Genomic DNA, 12,577 nt, shown 5'->3' on the forward strand with positions numbered 1-12,577 from the left:
AGGGAAAAAGAGAGAGAGAGAGGAAGAGGAGGAGGGGGTGGGTCACAAGCTTAGAAAGGGAGAATAGTGCTATACTGTGAAAGGCCTTGAATGCCAAGCAAAAGTCATTAGCTAGCTTTTTCCTGAGATAGAACAGAGAGAGAGCTCTGTGCTCCTGGTCCTCTCCCAATTGGTCAGGATGACTCCCTCATCTATCAGCAGCTGCTTCACTATAGTGATTAGGACATTAGAATTCCCTGTCATTGCTTGAATCCTTTGGGCTAAGTTTTGATCTCTCCTGGATCCTCCTTGAAAACCATGTCCTTCTTGGGGGGAAGAGAACACATGCACACATGCTCCCTGACCTTGGAATCTGGCTCCCCATTACTTGTACTCATCAATCCTAATTCTATCCTCAAAGGTCAAGCAGGGCCCATCCCATCCCTTATCCCCCTAACAGTTCTTCAGGTACCTGACACAGTAATTAGGTTTCCCACCAGTGCCCACCCTCCTCTGTCACCAGGCTCTCTTTCTTTGATCGATCCTCCCATCCTGGCATGGCCTCTCATCCTTCCAGTTGCCCTTCTTTGTTTGACTCCAGTTTCTGTAGGTCTTTCCTAAAATGTGGTGGCGGTAGAACTGGCCAAACCCTCCCACTGGGGCCTGACTAAGGCAGACAGAAGAGTCAATGCTTCTAGTGATGATCAACCAATAAGTAATTATTAAGAACCATCTATATGGTATAGTGGATGAAAAGCCGGCCTTGAAAAGAGAAAGACTTTAGGTTCAAGCCCTACCTCTTACATCTATTGATCGTGTGACCCTGAGCAAGTCACTTGGCTGCTTAGTGCTCTAGACCAACTCTCTGCACTGATGAATAGCAGAGAAGGTACATGCCTCCTACTTTCCTCATCTGGGAGTTTCCCCCCAGACATTATGCCTGTGCTATTACACATCAGCCAATGAGCAAACATTCATTAATTCATTACTCTGTGCCAGGCACCTAGGTTTGGAGGACACTGACAAAAAGCTCTTATTTTCTTTATTATTTATAAAATGTTTTTGTTCTTTTTTTTACTGTTTCTTTTTTTTAAATCTTACTTTCTGTCTTAATAACAACTCTAAGACAGAAAGGCAAGAGCTAGGCAATTGGGGTTAAGTGACTCGCCCAGGGTCACACAGCTCAGAGGTGTCTGAGGCCAGTTTTGAACCCTGGACTTCCTATCTTGAGGCTTGGCTCTCCATCTACTGAGCCACCCAGGTGCCTGAGCTAGTGTCCTTCTTAAAGCACATGACAACAGTATGGGGCTACAGAGACTGTCAATACAGCTGCCCAAAGCCTATTTCAGTCTCTGCGATCCCAAGAGAAAGGGCCCAGGCCAGCTTCACTGAGAGCCAATTTAGGCAATGGACAGACAGCTTCTAGATGATTTTTTCTAGATTTAAGATGCTCCTTAGTAGTGATCTGACCAAACTTTGGGCTAGACTTCCCGGTCCCCCTTTCCCTCTCTAGGCCAAACCTCCCCAGAGTCAAAGTATAAATGGGACTCCAGCTGCCCCTCATGCTCTTGGTCAGTCGTTTCAGTCATGTCCAACATGACCTTACTTGGAGTTTTCTTGGCAAAGATACCAGAGGGGCTTGCCATTTACTTCTCCAGATAATTTTACAGATGAGGAAACTGAAGCAAACAGGATTAAGTGACCTGCCCGGGGTTATACAGCCAGGAAGTGTCTGAGGCAAGACTTGAACTCAGAAAGATGAGTCTTCCTGACTCCGGGTCCAGCACTCTAGCCACTTTGCCACCTAGCCACTCCATCCCTCATACTTAGAGGATCCTAAAATCATAAGATCACAGATTTAGATCTGGAAGGGACCTTAGAGACCATCTATTTCAACCCCCTCATTTTACAGATGAAAAAAACTGAGGTACAGAGAGGTTAAGTGATTTTACCTAGCTAACAGGTATCCAAGTTGGGATTTTAACTCAGTTATTCCTGACTCCAGATCCCATCTCAGCAGGAGGAAGGGGATGAGCTTTAGGACATCACACAAAATGGAAGGCTTCATCCTGGCCAGTTCTTCTGGGGCGATGGGAGAAAGACCCAGAGATATTTCTGTGGGACTGACCAAGTCCCCACCCCCTGGGGTACAAATATATAGGCAGAAGAAACAAATGAGTCTCTAATAGGAAAGAATAGGAGGCCCCCTGCTTGAAAATGCCCCCCTCTAAGCCAGCCACAGTGCCCAGAATCCCACCATTCTAAGACAGACTTACTTTGGAGTAAGCCATTATCCCCAATAGAAATCAAATGTGACCTTGTATATCCGACACATGGAACTGAACGAATGGAATTTCAGTCCTTATCCTCCTCTGATAGTTCCCTGTGGCTCAAAGATGACCTGGGGTCTCAAATGTCAATGGAGCTGCAGCTGGAAAAGTCTCAAGTAGGATCCCAGAGACAGATTGTGCTTTGTCCAAGGACCCTCTTAATTAAGGCTCCAGAGACTCTTCAGCAGAAAGACCGACCCCTGATGGATTCTGTGTTGAAAATGATGGGTCATCATGATGAAGAAGAGGAGGAACCCGCTCCAGAATCATCAGCATCTGAAGCTCTTCTGTGACACCAATGCCTCACTGGGCAAATGTTAATTAGACTCATCTAGGAAAGAGGGTGAAAGTAGCATCAAAGGGATGAATGGATGAATAAGCATGTATGGACCAGGCAGAGTCTATGAATACAAATGCAAGCCAGAGAGTTCCTGCCCTCAAGGAGCTTACATTCTAATAAGGCAAGATAACCTATGGGGAGGAGAGTTTTTCAAAAGTTCCATTAGTGTCAAAGGGAAGTTGATAGACATATGCTTTCTAGGAATGGTAGTGTTGAATTCATTGCTGTTCTCAGAGGCAGAGTTGGAAAGTGGGCATAGAGATGAGGGCTGGGTGGGAGCAAGAGGTGTAGTTTTCATCCAGCCGCATGGCTTGGAGATGATGAGGAAGTGTCATGGTGAGCCCGAGTCAGGACAAAATAAGGTAGACCTTCTGGACAAAGGCAAAGTCTGGAGCTCAGGTGGTATGGCATGGGTATACTCAGGTATGAATGAGGAAATGGGGAAAACTCATTAGACTGGAAATTCAGGGACCTTCTTCCTCTGAGGAAAGCCTCTGTCTAGGGAGGAAAAATGACAGCTGGAAATAGAAAGAGCCCTCTGATTACAAACAAGAGATCAGAGTTCTCTTCCTGATTAGGACACTAACTTGCACTGTGACTTTGAGCAAATCCCTTCATTTCTCTGTGCCTTAATTTCCTATTCTGTAAATTTTAGCATTACCTCACTGGGCTGGAGTGAGGAAAGTCATCTGTCTTATAGAAATGGGAATTACTATCAAGCTTTAAAGATATAAGGAGGTTTAAAGAATATTAGATTGAATACTAGAGGAAACTGAGACTCATGAAGGTTAACTGTCTTGTCCAAGGTCACACAAACAGCAAGTATCGTGAGCTACTCATCGTCCTCTGATTGATAACCCCAATTAGAACCACAGAGGAAGGGGCCCTAAAAACAAAAGAAGATTGGGGGCGGCCGAGTGGCTCAGTGGATGGAGATGAGGAAACTGAGGCTGAGGGCTTCAATGATCTCTCCAAAGTCACAGAGTTCATTAGTTAGCCTAGCAGTTAAGCCTAGGCTCTCTGAATGTGTTCTTTCTACTAGAAAAGTAGCTGGGTGGCACAGTGGATAGAGCCCTGGGCATATGGTCAGGGAGTCCTGAGTCTGAATCCCGTCTCAGATCCTTATTAGCTTTTAACAGCTCCCAGCCTTAGTTTCCTTTTCAGAAAAACGAAGATAATAATAGCCACTACATCCTAGAGTTGGCATGAGAAATAAATGAGATAGTGAATATGAAGCACTTTGCCAGCCTTAAAGCAATACATAAATGCTACATATCACTCTTACATTACAGTCCAATACCTTCATTTTGCATATGGAAGAAGAGATTTCCCTCTTATATATAAATAAGCATTTATATATAATGTCTATGCTGTGCCAGGCATTGTGCTAATTACTTTACAAATATTACTTCACTTAATCCACACTACCTGTGTGGATTATCCCCATTTTACAGTTGAAGAAACTGAGGCAAACAGAGGTTAAGTGACTTGACCAGGATCACACAAATATGCAGAAAAGGCTGCATTCGAACTCAGATCTTCCCAACTCTCTTTACTGTGCCACCTAGCTGCCTAATGGGAAAACGAGAGCCAAAGCATTTGTCCAAGATCATATAGCAGATTCTAGCAGAGTCTCTTGGCTCCTCCTAACTGAGAAGTATGTCCACTGTCCTGTGCTTTTTTTACATGCATCTCTTTTATGAGAAGGAAACTTGTGGGTGGCATCCAACCCCTGGAGAGACTACCATGTGGCTGAACTGATAGCAGCTGATTCAAGCCCTGGACTAAGCTGTGTTCCCTGGGGATCTTTCCGTCCTTGGCTGTGCCTGTTGGCACTTACGTCGGCCGAGGCGCCTTTTGCCTAAAGTGAGATTCCTGAATTTTTAGAGGAAGTTTCCATGTCTCAGATCATAAAAGCTAAGAATGGGGAGACAGACCTTCTGTCTGTGCCAAGAACAGTAGCCAGGGCAGGAGCAGGAGCACTGGAGGCGTCTGTCTAGACTGGCAGAGTGGGAGACAGAGCAAAGCAGAATTATTTACAGACCTCAGAAATCCAGAGTCAGGGGATACACAGAGACAAAGGCATTAGGTCCATAAGTGAAGTCAGATCCCAAGGATTTTTTTTCCCCTGACTAGAGGTGAAGTAATTTTGGAAAAAAGGCTCTATGTTTGGGTTGGGGACAGAGGTGAGTTTTTAAGCAAAAATGAGGTATGTCTCACTTTATGCAGTAAAAGTTAAAGAGCATTAGAGTCCTAGATGTAAGTTGTTTTGTTTTATTTTTTTAATCCTGACCTTCCATATTAGAATCAACACTGTGCACTGGTTCTAAGGCAGAAGAGCAATAAGGGCTAGGCAATGGGGGTCAAGCGACTTGCCCAGGGTCACACAGCTAGGAAGTGACTTAGGCCTGATTTGAACCCAGGACCTCCCATCTCTAGGCCTGGCTCTCAATCCACTGAGCCACCCAGCTGCCCCCTAGATGTAATATCTTAAAGAAATCTTAAAACATCGAATGTTGGGTGTGGAAAGGACCTTAGAACATGGACTGTGAGTACTGGAAGGAAACTAACAGAGAATATAAAGTCTAGGCAGGATAACAGAGGTAGAAAGGACCTTAAGACATAGACAATAGGTTAGAGCTGGAAGAGGTCCTAGAGATCATCTATTCTACTGCTCTCATTTTTCAATGGAAGAAACTAAAAATTAGAAAGGGAAAATGATTTACTCAAGGTTACCATAAATGCCCTGGGTTAGACCCATGGATGCCCAGTTAGCTCGAGGTCCTGTTTCTGTCTGGGGCAGCTAGGTGACACAGTGGAGAGAGTGCCAAGCCTGGAGTCAGGAAGACTCCTCTTCCTGAGTTCAAACCTGGCCTCAGACACTTACTAGCTGGGTGACCCTGAGGATGTCATTTGACCCTGTGTGCCTCCATTTCCTTATCTGTAAAATGAATAGGAAATGGAAATGGCAAACCACTCCACCATGTTTGTCAAGAACCTCCCACCCCATGGGGTCATGAAGAGTCAGACACAACCGAGAAATGACTGAACTACAACAACCTATCTCTGATAGGTGCTTTGTGGGAGGGTAAAATGACTTCTGATCTGTGCCCCCAAATCATCTGTATATGGAAAGGATCTCTCAGTTTCTTCATCTATAAGACAAGGCTATTGAACTAGATAATTCCTAGAGGCTAACTTTTTCTTCCTCTTCTGGCCTCCAAGCTCTCAGCATCAACCTTAATGTATCTCCTACCTTCTGGATAGTTCTCAGAGAAAGTGGCTAGAAGACAGACCAAGCCTCAGCACAGAGAGGTCCAGAGACTTGCCTTTGCTCACATAGGGAAAGAGGAACAGAGCAAAGATTTGAGCCCAGGGCTGCTGGCTCTGAGTCTGGTACTCTTTCACAAAGGAATATGATCCATTTTGTAAATCATTAAACACTGTATAAGTTATTATCTCCATGCATACATTCAAATGGTGAAATGGAGTTCTATGTTCCTGTTTCAGAGAAAAACCTGACCCGAAGGCGAGGGAGGAAGGAAAGGAGGCATCGGAAAGAGCGAAAGATGGAGCGTTCCCACTGAAGACACCCCGACCTGGCACTGGGACGTGTGGGCCAGGGAGCAGTAAGGGACAGCTCTGACTCAGCCACCCATCGGTGACTTTCCACTCACCTGACCCTTTCCATCCAGGGAAAACTGAACACTTTTCATCTCCCCCTTTATCCTTTCCTTTCCTTTCCTTTCCTTCCTTCCTTGTCCTTTGTTTTTCTCCTTTCTTCTCTTTTTCTTCTCCTTCCTTCTTTTCTCCCTCTATTCTTTCTATTCTATTTTATTTCTCTTTCTCTGTCATTCTTTCTTCCTTCTTCTCTTTCTATCTCCTCCATGTTCCCTTCCTTCTCTTTTTCTTCCTTTTGTATCTTTCCTTCTTTTTTTTACTCTCTTCTTCTCTTCTGTCTTTTTCTCCTTCCATCCCTCCTTTCTCAATAGAAACAAATACGTTTACAAACTTCAGAGTTGATCTTTGGCAGCACCCTGGAGAGATTTAAGGTCATCTGGAAGCCCAACAAGCATCCTTCTTGATGTTCCAGAGAAGGAGACTCCCGAGAGCTACAGGAAGAAGTTCTCTCTGCTCTCCATGTTGGCTGTATCCTTGGGAGCTAGTAGCTAAGGAATAGACATCATCCCCAGAGGACAGAGGCAATAGACTTATTTCAACTGTCCAAGACAAAGGAGCAGGAGAACATGCCCCTGAGAGACTGCAAACCCTCTCCTACCTAGCCATAAGCCTCTCTCCTTCTGGGCAGAAATCCAATTGCTTCCAATGGAAACAGAGTCCTAGAAAATGGGCACAGACCTTCAGCAGCTATACATCTAAGGGATTCAAAGGGACTCTGATTTGGGGTCATGGGCTCCTCCCTCTCAGCGGATAGAATGTCAGGACTGGAAGGACTCTTGAAGACCACTAAGTCCAAACCATTCAGTTTACAGAGAAGGAAACTGAGGCCCAAAGAGGGCTAACAACTTGACTTCACCTAGCTGAAAACTTAACATTTTGATGCTGAGGAAGCATTCACAACCCCTTTCTGGTAAAGGAGGAAAGAACAAAGCAGGTTAAGTTACAAGATGGGCTTTCCTTATTAAAGTGAGGAGCCTGCCAGGATGCCCTTTGCTCAGCTCCACATAGGCAGGGTAACATCATGAGAACCTCTCTTAAGAGAAGGCAGGTCAAATACTCTTGAGGTTCCTACAGAAACTTGGATTCTTTCCCTTCTGCTTTGCTGCTTCATGAATCCTCCTTCCCACCCCTCCCTTCCTCTCAACATTTCCACGTCTCTAACTCATTTATTATGACCAGAACCATGGAGGCTATTGGAAGCAGAAAGACCAGGTCCGAGAACTCTCTTCCCTGTTGAACAAGGCCACTAATCCCAGTCCCAACTATGAATTCTAGACCACCGTCCATCCCTCCTAACACAAACACAGGTACACTCTCCATAACCCTGTTGAGCAACTGTACCAAGTACAGAAGAAGTCTAGGATGGAAGCAGGAATAAATTAGGGTAGTAATGTGGTCATGGGCTCTCTTCCCAATAAGGGAGTCCCCTAGATCCCGAAAAAAACACAGAAAGTGGCCAAATAGGTGGGCAGATTTTTGTAGATTTAAAACTTGAAGGGACCTTAGAGGCCATCTAGTACAATCCTCTCATTTTATAGAGCAGGAAACTGTGTCCTAGGGAGGGGAAATGACAATAATAATAATTATTATTATAGCTAACATTTATATAGCGCTTTAAGGTTTACAAAGCGTTTTTGCATACATTATCCCATTTGAGCCTCACACCAACCCTGTGAGGCAGGTACTATTATTATCCCTACTTTGCAGATGTGAAAACTGAAATTCAAATTTCAGTTAAAAGATTCATCCGTGGTCATATAGAAAATAAGTGCCAGAGTTAGGGTCTATACATAGATTCTCGTTCTAAATCCAATACTTTTGTGGTGGTGCCAGCCTAGGGTCCCTTGACCAAATAAGTCAGTGTCACTGATTAAATCATTATGAATTCATTCTTTTTGGCTTAGAAGGCTCTTCTGTCTCCTCAGACCTTTGTTTTAAAAAGTAAATACCCCTGGGAGAAAGAGAAATAGGACAGAAATTATGAGATCTCAGAAACTAGAACACAGAACATTAGAACTGAAAAGGACCTTAGAACATAGACACAGAATGTCAGAGATGGCAGGAGTTTAGTGACTATCCAGCCCAACCCTTTCATTTTATAGGAGAGGAAACTCTTCCAGGGAAGGGAAATGACTTGTCCAAAGTCATGGCAGAGCTGGGAGAAAAGCCCAAGGCTCCTGATGACTAACCAGATGCTCCTTTCACTAAAGCTTCTTTATTAGTTAGCCATTAATACCTTGGTTGTCAGTTAGCACTTCAGGAGGCATTAGCTATCAGCCAGAAGAGAACAAGGATAGAACATAGGATATAAATATGGAGTTGGGGGGAGTGGAGAGCTCAGCATCTTTGGAAGGGGAGAGAGTCCAGGTCAAATCAAACAGCTACCAAAGAAATTCTACCTCCTTCACCGATGCACGGAAGGCTTTGTCAGCCCCATAAACTGCCAGCTAGCCCAGTGTACTCCTAATTGGACCTAACTGGAGCAGGAGCAGCCCCCCAAGTCCATGTATGTCTCTTCCATCATTCAGGAGTCGTGATCCTTGCAGTTTCAGAAACCTTAGAGACATCTCTGGAAGGTTAGGGGACCAACTCCATAGGAATGATGGAGGTTCATGGCTTATTAGGGCTAGATGGATCCTAAGAAGAATCTAATCTATTTGCCTCTTATCACAGATGAGAAAAAAAGGTCCAAAAGGGGGAAATAAATACTTTGCAACCAGGGGACCTCCCTTTTCTCAATACCCTAGGCCTTGGTTTCCAAAGTAATGGGATGAAGGGACCAGAGGGTGTCTATCATTGACAGTAGGCTCTTGGTTTTCTCCTTTTCTTCAAGACAGTAGCTTTTCAGAGCTTCTTGTAAAAAATAGAGAAATAAAGTAAACAGAAAAACATTGTGGGCATCAGTGATTGTTATACTATATCAAAGGCTGGGTCCCTGAGGATCTGGAGACCCAGGAGCTCGGCCACACTCTGGGACCCTGAAGCAAACAGATTTGGTGAAACAAGGACAAAACACCGATGTCTTTGGAAAATGAGCTAGAAGATGAGGAGAGGACCTTTGACAAAGCCAGGATTTGTTTCCCAGGTTCCTTTCTTCTTCTGACATGCTAAGATTATTCTAAGTGCCTTAAGGAGACTTAGATATAAATGTTGCCTGACATGAAGGTATCTCCCAGCCTCATACACATACCATATTGCAGAAAGAAAAACTGACTTGTCCAGGATCACCCACAAAGGATGGGATTCTAGGACCCAATTAGAGTACAATGGTTTGACTCCTAGCATTCTCTCCTGTGAGTCCCCTCTAGTTTTCTCCCCAGACTAGTGACCCTCAGGGCCCTGAAGAGGGACGATGAAGTAGCCTGGACATCACTGACTATTTGAAACAGGTCTTTCTGACCCCAAGGTGACCTGGAGATCCAGGGGATGGAGGAGTCTTGCTCATCTTGGCTACACACAGAGTGGTAGGCCCACGCTCAGGGAATTCCTTTCCCCAAGTCCTCTCTGGGCCTTAAGTCCAAAGTACAGAGGCCCAGAGGATAGACAAAGCACAGACTTCTTCCCTTTCCATCCTAACCCAGGCCTGGCAGAGTCCTAGCCCAGAGGGCCTCAGGGGCTTTCTCCTCAGCCCCTTGTTGCTCTCCCCACAAATGGCCAGGAGAGGTCAGCATTCATCCAGGCACAGTTCTGCCGTTCAGGAGTGGACACAGATTTAACAGACAATTCTCTCCTGCCTCTCTCATCCTCGCTCCCCTCCTTAGGAAACTCTTAAAGAGTCAATACAAGTTGAACGCTTTTTTCCCAACTCAAAGGAGTCTCTGGGTCCCAGGACTCCCAGCCCCACATCTCTTCCTTTCCCCCCCAAAAAAATTCCCATTATTTTCACTGAGCACATTCTCCAACAAAGAAGCATTCCACACATCCGCAAAGTTCAGCTGCCATCCTAAAGTGATGGCGATGGCCTTGAGCCCTCCAAGTCTATATCAGCGAGTCACAGACAGATTCTGGCTGGTCCTACCAAGCTAGCAAACATTGGGGTGCAAGGCTGAAAGCAGGGTGATGAGTTCTGGGGGGCTGCCACTCTCAAAGACCATTCATGAAGTCCTAGAGGGGTTGCAACATGGAGCAGTCACACTGCTCATTGAGTTATTTTGCTGGTGAACTGGTGCTCCGTAGGTTCCCAGGCTACAACCCCGGCACTTAGTAGGCAGCCCTGACTGTACGGTTGGTGATTCTCTCGCTCTCCTAGCAGCTAAGACCTACCACCAGCTGCTCCCCTTCCCTGCTTTCTGCAGGCTCCTGCTTCCTGCTTCCTTCCTCTCTTTCTCTCCCCTCATCCTCTGCCCTTCCCCCTTTTCCTTTCAGTCCTCTCATCCTCTTGCCCCTGCCTGCCAGTTTTTATCTAGGACCTCCGTCTACCTCCGTGGCTTCGAATTCCACCTCCAGGCTGGGCTCCCAAAGTGGGCACCGGCAGAGTGGCTGGGAATTTTTAGAAGGGCATCTTGAGAATCACTGGATCTGTGGCAGGAGGGGAAGATGTCCAGGCTGTCCCCCATTCTTAAAGCATTGACCCTAGAATGACCCTCCTGAGCAGAGGAATGTGTGTACTGCTCTCTAGGGTCCCTTCCTGTCAAGCTGCTGATACAAAAAAGGGGTGGTAAAAGGCAAGAGATGGGGGGAGCACTTAAGTCACCCAAGAAGGGTCCAAGTAACTTTCCAAGCAACGGGGCCACCAGGGGGCAGTAGGGCCCCACCACAGTTTCCCAGGGAGGCTTTCAGCCAGTGCTGCTGATTGGGGGTGCAGGGTGCCCCAATAGCCCAGGAGGACTCAAGGCCCAGAACATGACAAAACCACCTCTCCCTGAGGCCTGGCTGGCGGTGAGGGACGTATCCCTGGGATGGTCTGAGAAACAGCCTGGTCACAGGGAAGGCAGCGCTTTAATAGCCAGTGTTCCACGGCCCCTTTCAGCTCTAACAGTCTCTTTTTTTTTTTTTCTCCCAGTGTGAAATTTAATCCCTTTTAGATAATCTAACAGTCTCTTACTGAATATTCCTGACAGTTCTTACAGTCACTGTTCTAAACTCTGATATTCTGCTCTGTTATGAGTTCCCTTCTACCCCTGGCATTCGAAGACTGAGCACTTAGCAAGGCTTTGGCCATAAATGCTGCCCATCACAGGGGATCTTCTCTTAGGAGTAATGGGCAGCCTTAGAAGAGACTCTCCTTGGGGCAGATGGGTGGTACAGCGGATAGAGCACCAGACCTGGAGTGGAGAAGACCTGAATTCAAATTTGGCCTTTGACACTTCCTAGCTGTGTGATTCTGGGCAAGTCACTTAACTTCATCTGCCTAGCCCTTGCCCTTCTATCTTAAGAGTTCTGACTAGGACAGAAAGTAAGGGTTTTAAGAAAAAAAAATTTTTTTTTAAGACTCTTCTCTACAAATCTTGTCTCAGAGGGATTCACTGTGCTCTTCACCAGGCCTCCTTTCCCTGCTCTCAGCAGGCATCTGTTGCCAATTGGTCAGACCCACTTGGATAGATGGAAGTGACCACAGGACCCCAACCTATTGAGACTGTGGGAAGGGCAGGGATGGGGAAGGATGGAGAGTTATTTTGAGATAGAGAGTCTACCACAACAGGAAGCAGCAGCTGAGTCTTAGAAGGCACTTCCCAGTCCACCTGGTTGGAAAAAGAGAATGAGAGAGGGAAGGGAAGAGGATATTGGGCTTCCTCCTCTTGTCTTAGCTGCCTGGAGACCAGGACAGGTTCTAACTGGGACATATATCCCTGCCTCCCATGGTATTATGGGTCAGAAAATGACCCACAGCTGACAGCCTTCCTCTTCCGAAGCTCCCACGAAATACACCCCGCATACATCCTTTGGTGAACAAGCAACCTCCACCACCCCCACCACCCCTGCACACACAGGCACAAATTGTGAACTAGAATGTGGTAGTGGGAAAAGCAATAGATTGGGAGTCAGGGGACTTGGGTGAGAACCCTGACTCAGATATTTACTACCTGTGTAGACTTGACAAGTCCATTAATTTCTTCGGCTCTTACTTTTCTCATCTGTAAAATACAGATTAACTTTGACATTATTTAGGGTCCTTTCCAGCTCTTGCAACCAGGTAGCACGGTGGATAGAGTGCTGGGCTTGGAGGCAGAAAGCATCATCTTCCTGAGTTCAAATTCAGCCTTAGACACTTCCTGGCTGGATGATCCTGGGAAAATCATTTCACCCT

General features: G+C 45.9%; 1 protein-coding gene across 1 annotated transcript in view; it reads left to right on the forward strand.

Annotated features, from left to right (window-relative positions):
* RSPO4 (R-spondin 4) overlaps positions 1–12,278 on the forward strand; it is a 52,122-nt gene extending 39,844 nt beyond the window's left edge. Inside the window, exon 4 of the mRNA XM_044659779.1 lies at positions 12,183–12,278. Coding sequence (XP_044515714.1) covers positions 12,183–12,278 — 96 coding nt within the window. The remainder of the gene's footprint in view (positions 1–12,182) is intronic.
* Positions 12,279–12,577: the final 299 nt, after the last annotated feature.

Source organism: Gracilinanus agilis, chromosome 2, assembly GCF_016433145.1.
Source record: "Gracilinanus agilis isolate LMUSP501 chromosome 2, AgileGrace, whole genome shotgun sequence".
Lineage (NCBI taxonomy): Eukaryota > Metazoa > Chordata > Mammalia > Didelphimorphia > Didelphidae > Gracilinanus > Gracilinanus agilis.